This window comes from Acyrthosiphon pisum, chromosome A2 (genome assembly GCF_005508785.2).
Source record: "Acyrthosiphon pisum isolate AL4f chromosome A2, pea_aphid_22Mar2018_4r6ur, whole genome shotgun sequence".
Taxonomy (NCBI): Eukaryota; Metazoa; Arthropoda; class Insecta; order Hemiptera; family Aphididae; genus Acyrthosiphon; species Acyrthosiphon pisum.
In genome coordinates this window covers 70,273,805-70,298,517 of record NC_042495.1, presented here as the reverse complement: position 1 = coordinate 70,298,517, position 24,713 = coordinate 70,273,805, and the positions used below count along the sequence as shown (strand labels likewise).

Below are 24,713 nucleotides of genomic sequence, written 5' to 3'. Positions count from 1 at the left end.
TACATTTAGGATTAATTAAATGACGTTGATCATAATATTATCAAAGATATGATGTGCTCGTTAAAAATATCCGATAATTTTCAACCACAACGACTCCATTCTTGCTATTTGAAAATAACTGATTTACCCGGAATATAATTTGGTTTTGAGCACTCGTTTAACACATAATTCAAAACTGCCGTAGATAAATTAATATATTACCTCAAGTGTAATCATTGTATAATAATAATAAATATTAAATAGTAACTAGTCATTGACACCATCGTTTGTAAAAAAAAAACGACATCGAATCAGTTACAACCGATTCGGATAGATAATTAAATTACAAAACTAGCAATTATTTTCTACTATTTAATTACATTTTTTATTTTTCATTTTTCATTTTTAATCGTTTACATTTTATTTATATACTATATAAACAGATTGAAAAACAACAGATAACATGAGCGTTCTTAATCATTTATGTACAAAGTATAAAATCATACCTACTTAAAAATAAACAAAAGAGAAAAAATATTCAGTATAATAACAACTTTAAAATTTTCAATTTGGCTAAATAATAAAATAAAAATAAAACAAAAATAAATATTAGGCAATAATGTTAATACTTGAATAAAAAATAATATAATTTCACAATGATATGAGTACCTAGCTATAATTTTTTACATTTTAAATGTCCTTTAGTAGGTATCATAACACTTTATAACTTAAACACGTGACAATTTACAGTGCACGATTGACATGAATACTTTATTTACCGTGGTACTAGTTACCAATGGTTTTATGGTAAATAATAATATGTAAGACAAGACTAACGTGAACTTAGCCATATCGCTTGTACGGTTTAGGTCATATATTATATTTAATATATAATACAAAACAAAATTGTAAATATTATTTACATTAAAAAAAAACTTAATGCTTTAACATAAAAAAACGGTTTAAACGTTAAAAAATAGTAGTTCATTTTAACAATATTAATAATATTATGTTTATATTTATTATGTGCACAAAAACAGCATTGGGATTGTCGCGAGAGACATTGCTTACATTTACAGGAGCAAATTTATTGCTTAAATACGACATTCTTATTTACATTCATAATGATTCAATGATATTATCGCAACAAAAAAAAATATACATATATATATGTACAAACTGCAGCATAATATATTATATTTATGTATGTAATAATAATATCATATTATAGTACGCGTTAGATATAATAATATTATCAATTATCATATTATTTTTTTCTTATAAATATAAATATTCACAAGCATTATAATATGAGATACTCGTAGTCACAGGGATTTACATACGTAATAATAATTATAATAATAATAATAATAATAATATAATACAATGTAATAATTAATATATAATAATAATCGTATAATATACAAGGGACAGACAGCGGTCTTCAGGTCTCTTGGTTTTCCGGAAGAGGACGAGGAGGATGATCGACTTAGGGCGTTTGGTTTATGGCCTCTTTAGCGCCCTTAAGACCAGTCGTTCACCGTAATCCTGTAAAACGAAACAAACGTTATTAGAAAACAATCACATTGATTGCATTATAATCTAAAAGATCGCCGACGACACGTGTGTGGGAGCAAGGGTGGCGTAAAAACTAGTCGAGACATACATCGTGGTACCACGTTACAACAGCAAGTTGACATTTACCGAACCTTCGCAGAGGTCGTTGGGTGTCAATGGTCACATTTCCGTCAAATACAAAAAATAAAAGTGTCGTTTTCATTTAGACTATATTATGATGATATGAAAATGAATATTTCATTTCCTATCCGATTTTTTAACCTACACGCACCTGTACAATCGAAGAAACTGTGCGGGAATCACTACGGATTTCCGGAAAATTACTCTTTGTGCGTTGAAAATATACTAATTGAGTCCTACGATTATTTAGAGTAGGTATAATATAAAATCGACAATATTATATACTTGTACCTAGGTCACACTACGTGATATCATTCATGATATCAATACAATATTATATTATTACAATTTTTTGAACTATTATAATATTTCGACGAACTGAATTATTCATAATATATCACACACATTAATCGAATGTTTCATTACGAACAGTCCTAAGTGTGTACAAATATGGAAATATTGAAATTTTTGTTTTTTTGTAGTTTGACGGAAGTCAGTTGTTGACTCGACTAGTATTATATTTTAAATTTCCCGTGATTCAATAATTAGCGTGTGCCTTCGGGACTCGATTCGTACTATATTGGGACTTCAACAACAACAAAAAAAAACAACTAACTAATAACTTCGATATATTTACAGTCGCATGGAGATTACGCCAGACTTATATGCCACCACCGTCGTCGCCGCTTCGACATAAAATACAAATTCGGACTTACTTGCAGTGTTGGTGCCGACACTCGTAACCGCGATTATACTCGTCGTCCCATCCGGCTTCCGGTGCGAGACATACGACGTCGTTGCCGCATCCGTTTCGTATGCACACGTCGACCGACTGCTACTGAGCTGGTGTCGGCGAGACACCGGCTAATGGCTGTTTTGCGTCGGGTTGAAACACCACGGCCACTGGAAAAACGATACAAATATTATAATTTAAGCCTAGTCGATGACGCCGTTTCAGGACACACGTCGCACTATTATGTGATCGCAGGTGATTCGGCGATTTCGTATTACAATATTTTGTTTGTTTCTCGATCGCTAGAGCTTTTCTCGCAGTGCCTACGTGCTTTTAAAAATACCATCAAGAAACCGTTTCACAATACGCCTCTACTCTATTGACAATTAAATAGAGAATTACGATGAACCCAACTTCATGACGGCTGTAGAACAGGATCGTTTGCTACAAATCGAATTTGGCTGGATAGAACGGAGCTCGATAAAAATCTATTTGAAGTGTAATGCGTTATTGTCGATTATCGTATACTCGCCTCACACGTTATATGGTATAGAGTATTGACTCCCCAGTCCCCGCACAGACGACACTCCGAGGTGTATATAGAATATTATATTATTTATAGGAGTGGACTTTAAATTAAAAACAAAATTTGTGTACATATAATAATTACATTCGTATTGATTTTATTCGACAACAAACAAACGGGAATTCAATTACTGTCCTCGGGTCCCCTCGACTTATTAAAGTAGGTACTATATCTGCGTATATAGATCGATATATGTATAAATTGTTACATAGTGACCGTCTCGCAAGGACCCAACTGCACAACAAAAACCGTTCATTATATTATTATAACACTGTAATAATATAAGCTAGTCGACGTTTTAGTTTAGGTTTTTACTATTATTTTTTGTGTAAATAACGATATTAAAATATTGCCCAAATACTTTTTAGAACATTTGACACGCGAGATATTTTTCATGATGTTATTATTAATGCGAAACGATACAAAGCTCGGCCAACTATTTCCCCTCCGAATTTTGCATTTTAAAGCCACCGTTTTCCGCCACTAATCATTTTAGCGATAATGTGTACGTCGCATTATAAAAACGTCACGTTATCAGGAGAGGCGCAGTTCAGCGAGACGATTACGAGTATGCAGATAAGAAGTGACGACGAAGCGTTCGAGTGGAAAACATTACAAAATCCTAAGGAAAACCTGTATTATTATTATTAGCATTATCATCACACGAACGTTTTGCCATTGAAAAACATTTCGAAACTTCTTTGGTAAAGGGGTGTATATACAAGAAAATCTGAGCGCTGATTAACACAGAATACCAAAATCGTATTTTAGCAAATTCCAGAGAAGCGACTTTATTGTCCACGGGGGTGGGCTATCGGGTCGGAAACTGCAGCAGTGTTTGTCACGATACGAACGAACGGAAATGCGCCTCTTGAATATTCTCGTTAATAATCCGATAAATCATCGAATTCGATATTTTTACACGTCATCTCGACCGGTCGTATTTATTGTACCTATATAATATTATCCTTATCGGGGAAAAGATTATAAAATTCCCCGTTGGGCCCACGATTGATCATTATTAATCACTCGTACGCCTCGATAACGCACCACGTGATGTACGAGCAAACTCATTACGTAATGAAATATCCAATAAATCGTACGTCCACCTAGACAAGGATGTATATACTCGTGGACTTGTAACATTAGATATTATTGTTTTTGTTATTATTATTCTCGTCATCGTCGTTGACATTCGGTCAATGTACACTTGTTGCTGGACTCAACTGGTTCGCATCCATCGATAATTATTTACGATGCATGCTTCCCTTCCCCCCCCCCCGCCACTACCCCTCACGCATGCCACCGTTACAATCAACCCGCTACCCGCGTTTCCGATCCGGAAATCAGACGCCTCAGTGAAAACGAAAAACGCCTATCTTTGACATTCCCGACGATATTATGCTGCACGTCACCGACTATCGCGCCTAAAATATATACAACTCACTATCGCCCGCTAGCAACGTGACTTTTCAACATATTATCATGTATACACTGTATAGGTAAACTCGGGTAATAGTCACGTGTACGTAGGTACCTATAATATTATAGCGATGGTACTCACGTATGCAGATGAAACATTGGCCGGTGGCGTCGGGGGCTGTGACTGTTGTGGCGATGGAGGAAGTCCAACCTGGGGATGCTGCGATAAATGGTTCAGTCCTGGCGCGACCTGGTTGTGGCTGCCGATCAGACCGGCTGTCTGTTGCTGTAAAGGCGAAAGAAAAATATCACAATAAATTAATAAACGACATAATTCGATTGAGACACATCGCAAACGATGTAGTCATGCCGTAGCACCGTCACCATTCAGGATGACGATTCGGATACGTCTACCCATCGCCCACATACCACCGACCCTATACGCGAGAGAGCCATAAGATAACGACGATCGTGCACCGTGCGAATTACAATGAGGCTGAATAAATCATTTTTTATCCATATTAGTCTACTAACTATATGTTATATTATGTACCTGCAGCTTACTCTTTACTTTGTGTGGGAATTGGATTATTAAATATTAATGTTTTCACTATATATACACAATTAAACTTTTTAATGGGTGCCCAATGTCCATACCTCTAGAACAATTCATAAAACTCAAATAATATCACAACTCAAGCGAATAGTCTACAATAGGTAATTGTTCAAATGTATATATTGTATTGTAGCTGCTCATAGCGTATGATATTTAGTAATTTATTGTTAGAGGCAAGTTTTTTTTTTGTCAGTGCTTGATTTTTTTGTGGGGAATTATTGCCTTTGACTGGACATTAAACATAATATAACAATCGTCCGTTTCACTTAAAATGCACCGTGCGCTTTTAAAATAAAATATTTATATTAGCAGACATACGTATATTGTTTAACAGATCAAATTCGACCAATGTCAAAACTCTATGCGTGTGTATAATATATTAATATGTTTAGACATATTTTATTTATTATTTGAAAATCGCAGTACTTGTGTGTTATAATATATTTAGTTCATACGAGTAATGTAGGTACTACCATCGTTTAATGTTTATTTATTAATAGCAATCGTCTAGTTAGACGAATCCGCTTCTAAGGGTGCCATAAAGTTGAAATCATTATAAATATTAATAATAATGCCACTATATGCGACCATGATGTTACAACAAATGAACAAATTATATTTACGTATATACTTAAAAGCATCACGAGACGTTGTCTAGAATTATAATAATTTAGTGGTCTTTGATGTTTTCAATAGTCCCATACTGCCGTTTTCCAACTCATTAAAAAGTATTAAATTTGGATTGTGACCAATAACATCTGTTTAAAGTTTAATATTATTTGTCCGAGTTTTTTAAAGTTATTTTCAGAATAGACCTCCTATGGTTTTATATTTGAACCCGACGTTTACAATTTAAATCACGAGAGACAAACGGTATTGACGTGTGCGTGTCAAGTATATTATACTAAAATAATATAATGACATGTATCGTTACCCGCGCGACAGTAAGGTACCTTCTAGAGTAAAAACGCAGTAAAATAATGCTATTAGGATCGCCATAACTATATAATACTATGTACATAGATAATAATATAATGTTTGGTGTGTTGCCGATGATCATGATACATATGTAATATTATTATTATGGCTGGACCCGGATTTGTCGCGATCGAACGGCATAACCAATAACATTATAATATACTATTATGTACGGATGTTAACTGGAAATGGCCTCCGCATACCCGACCCGACCCGACCTAACCACCCAAACCTCCACACAATAAAGGACCCGCGGGTGGCATCACAACCACAATATTATCGCGGGTAGAAATGCGTATTTGAGTGTAGGTATACTCGTTATAATATTATGGTATCGTGTGAAAGATTTTCAAACAATTTGCTTAAAGAAATAAATACTTAAATCATATTATTATATTAAAGACCCGCCCCTCATTTTCCGCCTTCTGGACGCAAGAATTATATTTATGTTCGCGCTGCCGTTTGTACACTTACCGATTGGTTGTGGTTTTGCGGATGGCTGTTCATGACCGGTACCCGATTGTCCATCATCATGGCTGACTTCTTGACTTGGCCGTGAACTTGCGAGTGCGGCGACGGCACAGACATGGGTGGCGACGGTAGGCCTGCGGGTGGTGAGTATCCGTTGTACACGCCACCATAGCTGCCCACGTACCCACCAGCGTACATGTTCGAGTCCGGTTCTCCTCCCTGCAAATGACACAAGCGTGTTTAAGTACCAGGTAACCGTTATAATAGTCAGAAGTCATAACACACGATACGGTACACACACAAATATGATGCGAACATTGTACTATTATTGTTTAAGAAACAATACAGTGGTGGGTGAGTTCTAAATCATATTGTTATACTATGTATTATTATTATTTATGGTTATTCGGTTCTCCCGGTCCCGTCTACGTGAATTTACAGTATAAATCCTCTTATCCACTACCCTCGAACGCGCCCGAGCATAGATAGACTTTGCAAAGTTCTTTGCCGGGCCGGGGTGGCGGTCTTTAAGTTTTCCGCTTGTTTGAGAATCACCACTATACTACGTACCGCCACCTCTGCCACACACCTCCGACCATCGACCACCCCACACCCGACGTCACACCGCCATCAACAACCACCTTGCCGCCGGTCGATAAAAAAAAACACGATAAAACTTGACTATTAATAATTTTGAATACTATTTTCCCGGAAAAGTTTTCACTAAAGTTTCCGTTTGTAAAAGTTATAGAATGGCGTATAACATAACAGAGTAAATAAAACGAAACCCCCGTGCATAATGGAATAATAATATTATAATATTATATTTTACATATATGATTTGATAAGAATATTGTAAATTGTATACCTTCGATACAAGACTCGCTCTGTATGCAGCCAAGGCCTTCAAGTAATCCTTCTTGGCGGCTTCCGTTTTCTTCTTGTACACCTGTAATCATTATAAATGTTACATTATTTTTTAATATCAAACACTTGTCGTTCTGAAATAAACGTGAAAATAAATAGCATTAAGTCATATAACAGTTACCTATACAGTATACAGTTAACGGTTACCTATGAATTAGACATTTTTTTTTACGTACGGACAACAATTTGCGTAGTTAGAAATTATAATTATTATTTTGTACAATCGTGTTCTACGACACGCCATTCACATTCCTTTCAATAGATAATTTTTTAATTATTGTTTGGAAATTGGAAAGTTTGCTTATCAAACGTAAAGGTCAATTATACTGTTATGAGAAATATTTCTATAAAATATCATTAAATATTCATCTAGTGAGAACTTAATTATTTTTAGACACTCAAATGTTATTTTAATCAACCTATTTTACTAAGAATAACAATATTTGTATGAAAAAGGAATAGCAATAAATATTCCGTTTGCAAATAATAAAACATAATAATATTATTCATTAGATATGGTAAAAAACTCATTTAAGTACAAGTAAATTAACGACATGTGAAAAATTTAAGTTTACCAACGTTTTCATTTTCAAGAACGATTACAACTTTTAATAAGGGAGTTGTTAATTAATTTGTTTTGTTTTTCAAAATGTATACTATCTTAAATTAAAATTGGTTTTTATTTATAGTTATCGTACATTCGTATACCTATGTAAATAGAATCGCGTGTATGTGTCACAAACATTCGTTCGCACCTTATTGTATGGGACCCTTTTTCTTGCTTAATAATCACGACATTTCAGACAGGCGATTTGCACAAAGTCCATTCCCCCCGTGTACAATATGTGAGTTGTGTGCCAGATGATGCCTAAATGAATGCAAAATCGGCAGTGCTGTGCCAAGCGTAGGTGGGAACGCAGACTTTAGTGGGGGTGGTGTCGAGCAAAGTTTCTAATTTAAACATTATTGATTTAAATCGCTTTTAAACGCGGCAACCCCCGTTCGTGTCCTATTCAATGAGTTCACCTCTTTTCTTTCTATTGTCATAGCAAAAGCAAACTTTGCATTTAGTTATTATAAATTTGTACGGCGCGCTCCCAAGAGGATCCGCATTAAAAATAACCAAATTATTGCGTACGGCTCGGGGTACTGACGAAATTGAATTTCCAAAGTCTACGCCTACACAGCGCTTCAAAAACACTGTTCGTTTTTCGATAAATGCGATTTTCGTATACATCAAAACGTCACGTCAAGGTATTTGAATTTTACGCCACTCCTCCTCGGGATTCACTGCAGACTCCCGATATCATGTTCACTCTTGATTAAACTATCCCAAACTTAGTGTGTGGGGGGAGGGGGGGAGACAAAAGCACGCATAAATAAAGGGAATAATATTTTAAATATTATAAGAATCGTCACACTTTTCGCAACGCACTGGGTCATGGTTAAAGATCGTGTTTCGTATTACCTAATATGCGTTTCTACTCTGTTGATTTTTCTCATATTTGTATTTCCTGTCAAAACGAAAACGGTCAAACATATAATAATTTATCGCAATCGCAAACGCTAATGCACCACGTCAGAAATAACGCGTCGCTTGTAACCGATTAATAAAACGCTTTACAAGTGACCTCCGGTAGATTGTGTATCGGTCTTTTACGATGGCATTAGGAAAGTATCGATTCAAACAGTTTGATAATGAAACACATTACCGTCTGTGTGTTATATATTATTACATTTCAATAACCGATAAATTCTTAATTCGCGTTTCACGGCATGTTGTTTTCAACGAGCTACCTAACAGCACGCAGAAAGTTTTGATTTACCTCGATATCGATTTATTGCGATCGGAGAAATGTCAATTTGTAGTCGGTACTCGCGGTAGCCATAACTTCTTACGGATGACTTTGATAGTTCTATTGGGTTCGCTAGTATTAGTTCGTTTTAGAAAGTTTTTTATGGGCATTTCACATAAAACTGCATATAATAAACTCGTAGTTAGCTCCGACGGGATTTAAAAATATTAACAACGGTTTGTTGATTTTACTGCACGTCTGTTTTCCGCGTTCTAACAGTTTATCACAACGCCGAATTTAATGATAACAGTATCGACTAAATATAAGACCACAACCTCACTATTCGATAATTTACTTTATCGTACATACCATTTTATAATGTTGCTGTAATAATAGTAAGTAGAAGTTTGAATTTTTGAATTTTTTTTTTTTTACATAACACCATGATTGTCAAAACGATATCATCTTATAATATGCTTATAAGGAATAAAAAAACAATAAGGAACCAGAAATTGATTTATTCCGGAAGTGTCTTGTTGATTTCTCTCGATCCATTTAGAATTTATACATAATATACACATGGGCCTATGAATCATGAGAATCGGGTCAGCAGATTTGTGAAAGTACTACACTTAGTATTTTACTGTTATTAACATTTTGTTTTGTCTGTATTTATCCTAACAACCCATTTAATACATAATTTTATTATAACGTATTATGTATGTACATAATGCAAACATTTTATTTCTTTATATTATTATTATTATTCGAGTTCAGCAGGTACGCTTAATTTACTAACTGGCCTCAACTACCGTATTTTACATGCAATAATAATACACTCGTACTGTCCTAGAATATTAATATTAATATTATTATTGTTCGTTTCCACGTTTATCGAAAACCGTTAGTCGCGCATACCTTATATCTGCGTACACATTTGTCACTTAAAACAACAATTATATAGATGGTTGTATGTACACATAATATTATAATATAGTCAATACTCGGAAATGGTTTTCTTTTGTTTTTGTAATTTGATTGAGTAAAATACGAATCAGACGCTTGCCAGTCTTAATGATTGATAATATTTTATGAGCGCGTGCGAAGTACAATTAATAATGTTACTATATTATAATATCGTTTGATTATATTTTTTAAGGAGAGCGGATTTCCGGAAAATGTAAAAGTTCTTAATCGGACTTGTAATGTCTTATTCCACGGTGTTGGCGGTGTTGCATGCCATAACAACGGCTTGTATACGGTGCAAGTTGATCGCGCCCAGAGACATCAATATCGTTTTGTTGCAGTCGAGGAAATTCGTATCATATAACACAACTCGAGCACAATATTTCCACGAACGATCGGGAAACGTTTACCCGGAAAAATATGACGAAATACAACCGATCCGCAGGCACTAGTGTACATACCGAGATGTCAAATAAGACATTGTGTTTTTGAAACAATGAATAATGTATCGGCGGAGCACGTCAAAAGGAACACGGCGAGGGAAGAGGGAAATTAATATTAGCATTTTCGAAAAGCTTTTCTCCGACAAATTTAAACTATTTACGACGATGCGTTTTAATAACGTATTTTCAGACATACTATTATTATTATTATTATAACGTTTCTCGGAAAGCTTTGTTATACGTCGCTTCAACGTGATATTTAGGCTAATATATCACCGCAGTTACGTTTTAAACATACACTGTGTACATGACGTACGTCATTATTAATAGCGTTTTTCATTAAGTTCCGTTATGCACACGTAATTTATATTTGTTACGGTTACACAATATATCGATGTTCAATTAATCACGTCTATAGGGACTTCTATTCAACGAAACTATTTTTGTTTGTCTTATGTGCATTATTTTTTTATTATTATTATTAATAAACTGTAAAGCAATAATAGGTTATTTCGATTTGTGTCCAAAGGACTAGATATACATGCAGAATTCGCCGAGTATGCATTTCCCCCGTACTTCACCCGATGTTGTTTTATTATTATTATTTACATGTTTTCAACGGCATTTCCTTTTTACCCGTACACACACGCACACGCAAATATACCTCAGTGTGCAAATTTACAAGTGAAAAAGCTTTAGAAATTACTTCTCCACCGACCCACACCACCAACGGCACCCGTTCAACCTATATTTTCATAACGTCAACTCCGAGATTATTTATTCTATATGGAAAGAAAATAACCTCTCCATCTATCCCTCCTACCATCATTTCTACACCACCGTTTCGTCTCTTTCTGTTTTTCTCTTTTCAGTATTTGGTTTTATTAATGTGTTCGAACTGACTGAGGGCACTCCTAAAAATGGATTACTATTTTTCATTCGTATAGAGATTGTGTAGCTGTGAAAAACGAAACAGAACAGCGGCGGTAAGCGGAGGGTGCTTTTCTTCTCTTTAAAATGTTTCCCTTTGCCGATATAAATAATAAGAGGAAATGTCTGCGCGCAAGCGAGCTTGACAAGAGAAAGAATTGATAGTAAAAAGGACTTTAATCCGTCAGTCACACAGAAACAATATTTCATTTACTGTAGCGATTCAACGGAACAAACGTTATACTAAATTGATATACTTCTGTTACGTTGTAAAATATTATTTTCATATCATAGTAGATAGGTAATCGTAGTTATTGTTCGGACTATACTGGCACCCGATCAACGTTGCGCGGTGGGTATTAAATAATAAATATTAATATTACTTTCGCAATATGACAAAATATGCTTTAACCTATACAATAATTATGGTATACTCACATTTTTGTGATCTGCGTCCAACGAATCCCACATGGACGCCACGATCTTGGACACTTCGCCGAAACTAGCATTAGGATTTTTACCTTTGATCGCCGCTTGGGTGTCCCGGAAGAAGAGCGCGTAAGCAGATACCGGTCTGGAAAAACAAAATGATTTAATACGATATTAATATTATATTATATATTGTATCCCAATGAATAGGTTATCGCAGTAGCAATATTATTATTATGTGGTGCCAGCTACAAAAATATAATATCGAAAACGTGCGTAATGGTACCACACGCACGAGGTGACACAATTGACAGGCCGTTAGGAAAAAACAACGCAGCTCCGACAACGGTTTTTTTTCTTTATATACTACAAGGTGTCAAAAATACTGTGTGTTTAGTGTCATCGGCGACCAGATTCGTTTTGTTCTACGACAAGTCTTATTATTGAGAGACAATAATAATAATAATAATAAAATAAGAGTCCTATTCAATTATAATAATATGCTCTCGACAGTTAGTCAATCGTGCAGTACACGATCAATTTTTTTTTTTTTAATTAAAGTTTTGTATTACCGAACTTGATGGGATTAAAAACTCCCGCACAAAAAGAGACGAATATTATTGTTTGATTTATTTAATTTGTATTCGGCCCGAAGTATAATAACTAATCGTGATTCTAGATTGGTTGAAAATTGAAATACATTTTTAATTATTAGGGTTCCGAAGTTTATGACTAAGTCCCGGACGTTCTGGCACACTAAATCCTATTGATGTTTATATCGCATGCATTTGAACAATAAAAATGACTATAACGTCCACTAAAAATACTCTGCGTAATTTATTTTGTTTGTACTACTTAGATGATAAAATTAATTTAACTGTTCGATATTTTGTTCATTAAATTAATTATGTACGTTAAAGTTGTTTCAGTTATTTTTTTTACAAAATTATAAACTCATATTTTGTTAATATTATTTTTACTTTTTTATTTAAAGCGCCACTTTAAATATTATTTATGTAATGTTTTAATTATGTTATTTGTATTATTCAACGTTTACAATGAAGTAATTTCTGTTTTTGATTTCCATATATTTTTTCCTTTATACAAAAGTAACTAATAAATTAAATTATAAACATCATCCAAACTTGTTTTTGTTTGTATTTTTTTTTAATAATAATAAAACGTTATACATTAATTTACTTAATGGATTTTATACTGTTAATTTATCTATATTTGTATAATACTCTTTTACTGCGAACTACAAAGTGTAAGAAATGCATAAGCAAAATAATTGAGTTATATTTTTATTTATTATTACACTCCCCTTTTTCATTATTTAGCAATGACGAATGATTTTGGGGAGGATCCAATAACATTGGTGGGGAAGTTCATACGATCAGCTTATAAGATTGGCGCCACTAATAATATTTCACAATCTCGGAGTGTTATAAATAAATGTAAATACTGCAGATATATGTATATAGATATGTGTTCGTGCATATAAATGGTCACCAGTCCACAGCATAAAGTTCAGATATATATAAAACAGTTTTTGATCTAAACACAGCACGGTTTACATCAACGAAAATCAAATGATTATTTTCATCACGTTTTCGTGTTATTATAAAATATTACATGGCATATTACATTCCGTAAATTAATAGCGTTGTGGATAATATTGATTTTGAAGGGGTGGATGTACGGATAGAAGTCATTCACTCGTTAGCCAAACTTTTTCCGAGACACAGGCCGCGGTTTACAGAGTGCCCAGGTTTGTTTATAAAACTTTGTTTATCGATCGATGAACCACACTTTTATAGCGTATACTACCTATTTCCTTTGATTCAAAACCACTGCGCTACTCGCATTGGAATAAAACAGAAACACAGCATAAATAGTATTTCATTTTTACTATATAAATCTTGTTCCGAGCTGGTTGCCGTAAAGAATCCCGTTGTAGGTACGTCCAGCGGGCGCGGTCACGTGACTGAAAATTGAGCGACGAAGAGACAAATATAGGTACGTATCGTCTATGTATTCTTGTTGGCGATTGGTGACAACGAAAACAATTTTTTGACCAAGCTGTGCCGATATACACTCAAAAGTTCACCCCAACACCAGCACCACCCACTAACCCGTAAAAATATGATTTATTCGCCCAATCGTCTCATCTAATTATTAACGTAAAATTTTATAAACAAAACGTTTGCTATATCTACGGTGGAGAACAATATATGACTGTATTATAATAATATATAAACACACACAATAGTCAATAATTCACTCGCAGACGCGAAAACTTTCTGCAGAAAACACGATATTATATTTTCTTCCGCTTCTGTTCGTTTGCGTAACGATTCATATTCCGCACGAGGTAAAGACGAATTTTTTTCATCGAAAAGTTTAAATGTCAAACAACTGTACATATAGACATACACACACACACACACACACACACTCAAACTAACTTTAGCAATAACCCTCCCCGCGCCCATAATCATCGTCCCTCCCCATTCCGACGTAACAAAGATCAATACTCCGACGGAACATAAAGTATAATAAACTTTTGTCGGTGGATAACGAATGAGAACGTAATAGCGCGGCGGACGAACGGACGAGTTGCAGAACGCGTGGACGGTTTTGAAGTTTTTGACGAAAATTACCACATTCCGGAAATAAAATATATTATATGCACCCCGGTGAGATGAAAGTTTCTGCGAATAATAATATTCACGAGCAGTAGAGTTCGTCGGAATAATAATATCGTATAACTATTATAATATTATCAGTCGTTTCCACTTCAGGTGTAATTATAAATTATATATTATAGTCGTATATTAGAATGTACGACTTGATGATTTGCAACGGAACAACTACTGCACTATAATACTCAACAAATAAAAAAAGTTACAGTGTTTAAGACTACGTGCCAACTACGACTGTACAAATATACAATATAATTCATACTATAATCTTATACCCTACGCGGGTACAACACCATTGAAAGATTACTACTTGGCGTCCATTATTACGACAACGGTAACAACAAAAATAATTGTCATACACAACGATAAAGTGAATGTTTAATGATATAATATAATAAAAATGAAATTTTTGAAAAAAAAAATCTAAAAAAAATAGGTCTGTATCGCGATCGATCTGTGTCTTGTGAGAACAATATTATCACGAAGATAAACACATTGGGTTGGTGGAGATGATCGGACATGCGGACGAAAGAGTCTGTTGAGGAGGACCGCCAGGGACCTTTGTTGACACATTTGATGTAATAATTACTGTAGGCTTGATCAGTAACGACTCCCGGGCGAGTTAAATCATCAAGAGTGTTGTCTACGACACGTGTGATTTGTCTGTAGACTATAGTCTATAATAGTTGATTATAGGCCTTATTAATATTACGTTCAGAGATCGATGAAATCGACTGGTTGACGCCGATGCTTACGGATAATATCGAGCTTACAATTTATTATATTTGTATAAATCGTTGCATATCGTGTCGTCGTCGAGCTTCGTCAAGAGACGTACGATTATTACTATGTGCTCTCGCGGAGATATTATGTTGTATAACACGATGTTACGCCCTCCCATCCCAACGACTGCAGCTGCAGGTTATAATTTCGGTTATAATTTCCTCAGTTCGTCTGATCTCACTCTCTCGACTCATCCGCGATTTTTTTCGCAATCTCCCCTACCGCCCCACGAGCACTCGGGGAGGGGATTATATCGCATCTATTTAACAAAATTATACCACAGCTTGCCATACAACACTACGCGCGCACGCTATATAGGCTATACAGCACACAAACGTTTAATATTTACCGCAAAACTGCCGACGTTGCGCGCACTGCTCGTACACATAGTACGATTTATATTCGGTCTGGCGAGCGCACAACGTCAATTTGCATTTTACAGAGCTTAAACGGTGGCGGTATCGCTATACGAGCGGCGGCGTTCTTGTTATTACGATATAATGATATTATTATTATTATATTATTATTATCGAAGAGGAATCGCGGAGTATCTACACCATGTAACCCATCATATACCCTGTTGGACCGCTACAGTCTGGACGAGCTCTCCGACGACGACGCTGCACTGAACGTATTGCAGCGAATGCCAAATACGTTCGGCTTTAGGTGCGCAAATATTGCACAGCAGATAATAATATTATGCATAGTAATAATATGTTGTATTGTCATTGTTATTATAACCGTATTGTTTAATATTTTGATTAACTTTCGAATTGCATAACATTATTAACGTACGCCCGCCGACAGTCTGCAGGGGTGGGTATACCGTCCACGTTATCATTTTCGTTATTATTGCTATATCGTGCACTCGCGTATGTGTATAACATTGAGTGCATAGTATATTATATAGGTACGTATGCGGTGTCCGGGCTCTCTCGATTATAATCTCGAAGCGAATATAAAACCACTGTTCTCCGAAAACAATTCCATGTCCGTTTTTAATGATCAATTATTATCGTTGTTGGCCGCTGACGTTTTACGAAGTCGTTTTACCATATATTACAATAATAATAATAATCATAATATACCGGGACGCACCTACCCTTGCCACCGTGTGCAGAGCAAGGCGAACGTTTCTGAGACTATTTGTTATTATATCATTATTATCTTCGTCCGCGGACGTTTAACGTGCTCGGGTGGCGCGTACAAATGCACTCTCGAAATTAAAAACGACAACCGATATTGATTTCTCATGGCAAAATTTTGATATATGACTCTGTTCGATACCGATATTCGGTATTTCGAAACCGTTATTGAACTAAAAAAACTGACGACCGATAATATTAAATGCGACAACGGGCAGGGAATAGAATTTATTGACGTATAAGCATGCCGCAGAGGGACGTCACATTTCTAATTGGAATATCACGAGCGATAAAAAAATAAATAAATATAATAAATAAAAATAACTTAAAACCATTTTTTATTTTTATTATTATTATTTAAAAAATGGAGCATTTTGGTGATTGCTTTCTGCAGGGGAGACTTTCAGTTTTATTTTATAACAACTGTATTCTGAAGTGCTTATTTTATTGATCGGAACATTTCCCGTTTTTAATATTTTAACTTATCTGATGTTATATATAAATATTTTTATATTTCTGGAACGTTTACTACCGGACCTATATTGTTAAAAAATATATAATACATTTTTTTATTATTATTTTCATATGATGACACCCCTAATTTATATTTTAAATTATGACGAAAAAACGTTCTTTAGCGGAACTATTGATTTATGAATATTCGATATTGTAAAAAAATAATAGTTTGTTATTGAAAGCTATAACTATATTTAAAATTTAAAAGAGGCAGTTAAAATGTGCAAAGAGATAAAATCATATACTTTGCCACCACTCTTCTCCACACGACCAAACTTTAAACGATTATAGCCCATAAAACCTACAAGGGGTGTATAAAGCACTATTTTGTTCAATATTAAAATATTTATGCGGACGTTAAATTTTCAGATATATATTTCGTCATTTCGAAATTACGTTTTAAATTAAATTTAAGGGTAGAAATTATGTACCTTGTAAAACCATCAAAAAAACATTCGGAAATCGTTAAATAATATATTATTCATATTTATTACAAATGTAAGAATTCTCTGAAACATAATATGTTGTATAAAAAATAAGAACAAATCAGATTACTAACATAATATTACTATTATAGTACAAAGTGTAAAAAGTGCTCTGTAGAAAAGTCGCTATACGCTCATATCGCGGAAACTCATTTTATTGGTTTTCCATTATAGGCAACGTTTTTGTATACAATACAATAACATTATAAACCACGTGATTTCGTTTCACCAATAGAACGCGACAATACAATATTATATTATTTACCTAACTACAATATAATCAACTATCGTTATCGTTATAATATTATAATACACCGTCCGAGCGCCAGTGCAATAGTTGTGTAAATACAATTTATTCCGATGTGAACACAAATCCGAATCGCCGGGGAATTTCGTTTAATAAAATGTGTATTTTTTTGTTGTTTTCTTAATTTTTTTTTTTTTTTTGGGGGGGGGGATGGTAAAGTAGTTACGAGTGTGCAGTCGCGTTTTGTGTGTGCACAAATGAGAAGAAGAGGAGGGAAATAATAGCACGACACGAGGCTCTTCGCGGAGACCGTTTGCCGGCAACAATGGCGTGCAGAGAAAAACGAAACATAAATTATTCCTAATGAGAGCACAACAAAAGACCTCTCCGTTCCCACCCCACTGTCCCGGACATGTGTTTCGAGCATATATATAGTTAAGAAAGATCCGCATAGAAGGACCAACGTAAACATTAGGTACAAAGCGTACTCGGCTCCTGAGGCTAATACACGCCGCTACTTGACGTTATTGCACTATTTGTATTTGTATTATTATTGTTGTTTTGTAACGCGTCGTTGTGAAGTCACATTTTCCGCTGTCTCGTAAAATGGTTGTTCTTCTGTTTAAATAATGATAATACACCTCATACGTTATGATTTTCACGATGTTTATAGGTAATATCATCGTGTGATAAAATTAAACGAGTGGCATATTACAATAATAGTAATGATGTACGTGTAATAGTCACGGCGGCTAGGTTTTAAAACGAACAACGGAAGTTCTTTAAATAACCTAATCCGTAAAACCGTTTTTGATTTAAAGCTTTAAATTATTTACGTCGTCGATCAACGCAGTCTGCTCAGAGTGTAATTAACATATTATGAAGAGTTGTGAGCCATTGCGAGGATATATTAATATATTTTCACTCCATCGAATGATTTATTAAATAATTAAATACACAAAAGAAACATGAAAAAAAATGAACATAATATATACTGATAATTAAAGTAATTATTTTTAAGATTTACCCTTGATAGGTCAAACATATTATTTTTAAACTGTTAACAATGTGTGTATATAATGGCGCAGCTGTTCAAACTACAAACTTCGTAGCATTAAAAATAAATACAATTGCACACACACACACACACACTCACACACATATATGCACATGCTTACGTGCGCACGCACGTACACATACATACGTTATGTCAGGGCTTCCTAAACTTGTTTGTACTTAAAAAAAATTTAAATACAAAAGTAAAGCTTTTAAGGTACACGAGCGACGTGCAATAAAACCTACGAGTCGTATACAAAACTGCTGTAGACGACCAGTCGAGTGGCTGTAGGTAGGTACTCATGTGAAAAACGTTTTTCTCGAAACTAGTGAAGCTAATTTCGTGAGGCTCAGTACGACGACGACGATGGCAAAATAGCATTTTCACGGAAGAGACGACTGAAACGAATGCCATGAATAGGCACATATTGAGGGGTGCATAAAAAGGGTGTAGAGAATTTGGTTTGAAAACTTCCGAGCAGCAACAGACTGCACCGGGTATTGATCCGAGTCATAACATCGTAAAACTCTCCCTTTTCGTTTACAGATAAAAACACACGCCAAATAGGAGGGTGTGTTTTTCCGAGAGTATTATAATGTATCGTGTACATGCTGCACTACTGCTACAACACCGGAAATTGTCGGACGATAATTATTACACGCCATCGAATATTGTTCGTCGTCGACTTCGTCTTATTATTTTTCGTCCGATTTCGTGAGCCCGCGTTAAACAAAACCGATTCGTCAATAATAAAGGTACTCACTTTTGCGGTTCATTGGGATCCCTTTTCTTCTTCTTTTTCGTCGGTTTCGGTTTCTTTTGCTGCATTTTCATGATTCCGCAACCATCCAACGGTTCCGGAGATAACCTTTCTCTCTTGATTGCAAGCTGAAAAAAGAATTGGAATAAATTACGATAAAGCGAATTCCGCTAAGACATTTATCTATACACCTATACGCGTCTCATCGGCGAACGAAATATTATAATATTAACATTCACCCTTCTTATAACTTCAAAGAAAACGTAGTTTGTTTATTTCATATTTCTCACATTTTCGAATAGGTAATATTTTTCTTTTTGTATTATTTCTTTTTACTAAAGTCCATTTAAATAGCATTCAATTATTTGATAAATATTAACTAAGAAACATATATATATATATATATATTACCCAGGTTCCATGAAATATGTATGAGACCAAGGTACGATAATAACACATTTTTAACCCGAAAATACCGTATGAAATATGGATGTGAAAGAAATATATGTATATATTTATTTTTTTTAGAGGCAATATAAACCCTACCCTTTGCATAAAATTGCATACATTATTCAAACGGAATTGCCTAGAATTTTACTTGAAAACACCTACCCATTTTTATTTCACTTTACATGACATTATTGGATTACTTTGAACACTCAAAAAACATAAACAGGAAATTGAAGTTGTGAATAGCAGCAACAATACAACGGGAAAATAACAATTGGAAGTTAAATTACACTATCTAGATTCCGGGCCATGAATCCCTTCACGACGACTGAAAAAAAAATCGTTTACAATCGTCATGAAATATTACAAAACCATAAAATGTGCATTGCCTGCTTGGGTGGTTTGAATCATTAGATCGTTATGGGGCACATGGCACATATGTCGTGCAAAGACAGAATATTAGCTTAACGTGTTCGAACGGTACCTATAATCATACAAAAACATTTTGAGCTAAATTGCTTTAGTAAGTTTTTTTTAACCAGCTTCCGAGAATACCGTGGCACGTAACCATTAATGGTTTCATTTCCGATGATTTATCGTGACACGTAACTTAAAAAATTGGCCAACGTCAAACACGACGACATGTGGAGGTCAAGGTGAACGGAGCACAGTAGTAGTTTTACAGGATCGTGTTTGTAGAACGGCGAGAAGACAGCGGGAGAGGGAGAGAGATTTAAACAGTTCTCAACCATTGGAAGTTGTACTGGTTGTATCGGATCGTGTTTCAAAGAAATTTGAGAAAAATCATTGATGATCTATTCGGAAAACCATCTTACCGTTTAACCTAACCCTCTCCCACAACCAAAGAGACATTTTTCAGGTGGTGAGTTCAGAATAAGACTTACCATCGTTTGATGCGGTGTGCTGTCATCGCTGTCATCGCTGGTAGTGTTTATACCTTCCGGCGTTGGCGTGGGATTGGAGTGTCGGTGCATGTCCAACGAAGGGGTCAGTGGACTGGTGGCTGGTGGTCCCATGTTGGTGTAGTGGTGGGCTGGTAAATGGGTTGGCTGTGGCATGTGGGTGGGTGGGTGCTGTTGCTGCTGATGATGATGTTGCTGTTGTTGCTGTTGCTGTTGTTGCTGTTGCTGTTGTTGCTGTTGTTGTTGTTGTTGTTGTTGTTGTTGTTGCTGCTGTTGCTGCTGCTGCTGCTGTTGCTGTTGCTGCTGTTGTTGCTGCTGCTGTTGGTTGGACGCTTGGTGGTGCTGTTGTTGTTGGTTAGACGCTTGGTGGTGCCGATGATACATCATGCCGTTCTGTGCACCGTTCGTGGTATTCGTGTTGTTCAATGGAGTGTAACTCGGTTGAGAGTAACTGGAACTATAATAAACATCAACAATTAGTAAATTTCGTGGTTATAAAGTGTGGTATTTCGTCATATAAATATTACAAAAGCCCCGTCGGAGAGGATTTAAACATAAGTTGGTGTCTGGTAAAACATAATCACCAAGAAATAACCTGTTCTTGGTATTTTTTTCTGGGCAACAGCTCAAAAATTAGATAAATTTATTGTCATTTCATCATATTTTCTACTAAATTAATGTTTATGGCTAACGTAAAAATAATTTAAAGTGTACTTCAAAATAACAATCCACATTAACTGTGTGTATACACGACAGAAAACATTTATTTCTAGATAAAAATCGTTAAGATATTTTTTAGAAATTCTAATTTTAAATGGCTGTCCAAACATAATTCTAATCTATAGACAAAATCAGCGTCCGTGTTTAACCTGAAAACTCAAAGTGTACACTGGAGAAAGTTTTACTTCCGTCTCTCCTCGACCCGAATATAATATTGATTAATGGAATATGCTCGTCAATCATTGATTAGTTTTTAATTAGTAAATTGATTATTAGCTAGGATTTATTAATATTCTACTAGATACTAAAACGGCTATGATGGAAAACGAGTATATAACTAGTACTATTGATACATTACACAAATGTATACACATCAAGTTTTAATTGCATTCAATAAATTATATCTTATAGATTCATCTACATTAAAATGACGTCGCGGTGAATTCAATTAACGAACGCTACGTTATTTGTGTTTGAGTGTTTTGAATTAATAATGTTTCTTGAACTCGGGCACTGCAGAGTTACGTAATTTGTTTGTACTATATTCATCGCGTAACTCTTGTTTGAATACGAGTTAAAAATAATGACTAAATATTAACTGTCGACGTAATAAATTTTAACCAAATTAAATAAAAGTAGATAGAAACTTGCGTAACAGTTTAACCGAACGGTGTTCTTGTTTAATGTATGTATCTGTAAACTAGTAAAGGCAACAAAAGTTATTCCGCCGGCGTTCAACCGAACCGTTCCGTCCTCGTGCCGAATCGTTTGCGACGAAGACGACAATTAAATTGCAAGCATAATATTTCCGTACACCCGTTATATACCGTCCCTGTAACGAACACCGAGTGAAATAATTCGCACTCGAAATGCGTTATCGGAGATTAGCGTAGTGTTCCGTTTCCGATAAAGGTCGGTCACACAACGCCTTTGGTCGAGTGCAGTGTAACTGTGCAGTATAATAACCCGAAGAAATGTAGGATGAAAATCAATGAAGAATATTAATATTGTATCGTAAGACATTTAAAACGTGTTGATTTATATTATTTATAAGACGAACGTTAAGACTGTCTATGTCGCAGCCGGTGGTAAGTCCGGATCAAAGTAAAAAAGTCAAAACAGTAAGTTATATATTTTGGAGACTTCGATTGCCATTATGCATATTGCATATATTGTCATTAAGCCATGGATGATGACGTTAATTGTATGATATAATATAACCAACAGGTATGGTATAAAACTATATAGGTACCTAAGAGTATACTAGAACAATTACCCACTTTTACGTCGGTTAAAGTGTATTTAAAAAAAAAAAAAACTATCAAGCCCGATGTGTAATCGGCTTAGAACCACATACCTAACGTTCAGGCCCAGGCCGTGTTCGTGGCCGGTCAAGTAGAGTGGCTGTTGGTAAGCCGATTGATGCGAATGGTGTGAGTTGTGCGAGTTCATTCCCTGCATGCCAGTGTCCTGTGGATGATGGTGATTCATCATCTGCTAAAACAAAAAAATACGATATTGTATTATTAATTCCATTATATTCAATCTACAGTATTACGTACGATGTACGTGACACGACAATGACGACGATTTTAAATTCATATTATATTTTGTTAAATTGGTTCGTTTTTGTATTATAGTTTTACTACTATAACTAATTGTAAAATTATTTATCATTGTTTTCACCATTATGATTATTTGTTTTTCTTTTTTCATGTATTTAAAACAATCACATCATATTATATTATTGTTAATATGATTATATATTATTTTTGTTTGCAAGATATAGACATAACGCCTCGAGAGGTCTCAGAAGTAGCTAAAATTAAATTAAAATAAATAAATAATAAGCAAACAATAAAATGAAAACCAATTTCTTTGAAATATTAATAATAAAACAACTTATGATTATTAAGTGCTATGCCAACATCAATGTCTTTGTAGCATATATAAAGTTGAAATTGTTTTTAGTAAAATGCAGTAGAAAACTAAACAACATATTGTATATATTGTATAAATGTTTTTTTTTAAACTAAATTCTGAGATGTTCAAAATACTTAAATAATAATTTTAAAAACGTAAACTTTAATTGATTATATTAACAATTTTATAACGAACATTAATTTTTCAAATCAATTGTATTCGTCTGATAATTATTATCGGTACATAAAAAAGACATTTTACAATATTACCCCATCATGGTAGTAATATTCAAATGATTTATCGTTATTGTTATTTTAAATTTTTTTCATAGGAAATTATGGATCTAGTGTCAAAACATTAGCCTTCGGTCGTATAACACTATAAATAAAGAAACAAAGTTTAAAAAAAAATAAAACGATTTGCCTCATAAATATTGGGAATGACATAAAGAGAAAAAATCGTAGTATTAATGTGTTAACATACATCATGGCGGACCGTCCGTTAAAAAGAAAACCAAAGATAATAAATACGCGCATTTATCAAAGGGAAATTTCCACCGAATGACGAAATTTAATAAAAACACAAAACCAGTACTCATAAATCACGATCGAATAATAATAAACGATCCGTGTACCTATCATACTGATGGAAATGATTAAATATTTATATTTTTAGAGTCCGATCGTTGGGATCGGCACCGACATTTAGCACACATCTTTCGAAATCCGAACCAACAAATTGATAATAATATTCTGATCTATATTAAACGTACACACATATTTTATCATATAAGTACCTATTATCACAAGAAACTGTGTAATACAATATAATCAGTGTATGTAGTAGTCAATCTACGACGGAAATTTATTACAGGAACAATAATAAAATAGTAGGTATATTATATTTGATTAGAACTTTTTAAACAATACAAATTCTTAAAATATTATGTAAAAAACTAAAAACTGTGAACACGGTTGTTATTATTGAAATCGAACAAAATAAAATTACCAGAAAATAAATAAATC

General features: G+C 34.4%; 1 protein-coding gene across 7 annotated transcripts in view; it reads right to left on the bottom strand.

Annotated features, from left to right (window-relative positions):
- Positions 1 to 328: 328 nt before the first annotated feature.
- The window catches only part of LOC100164788 (GATA zinc finger domain-containing protein 10), a 106,643-nt gene continuing 82,258 nt past the window's right edge, over positions 329 to 24,713 (bottom strand). For 6 of the 7 annotated variants that reach the window (XM_016805137.2, XM_029490444.1, XM_016805140.2 and 3 more), the window contains 9 exons: positions 23,123 to 23,262; positions 21,028 to 21,502; positions 19,676 to 19,800; positions 11,984 to 12,119; positions 7,352 to 7,432; positions 6,487 to 6,702; positions 4,561 to 4,704; positions 2,394 to 2,580; positions 329 to 1,527 (listed from right to left, as the gene is read on the bottom strand). In XM_016805137.2, coding sequence (XP_016660626.1) covers positions 2,542 to 2,580; positions 4,561 to 4,704; positions 6,487 to 6,702; positions 7,352 to 7,432; positions 11,984 to 12,119; positions 19,676 to 19,800; positions 21,028 to 21,502; positions 23,123 to 23,262 — 1,356 coding nt within the window. In that variant the 3' untranslated portion in view covers positions 329 to 1,527; positions 2,394 to 2,541. The remainder of the gene's footprint in view (positions 1,528 to 2,393; positions 2,581 to 4,560; positions 4,705 to 6,486; positions 6,703 to 7,351; positions 7,433 to 11,983; positions 12,120 to 19,675; positions 19,801 to 21,027; positions 21,503 to 23,122; positions 23,263 to 24,713) is intronic. The other variant, XM_016805138.2, reaches the window with a different exon arrangement.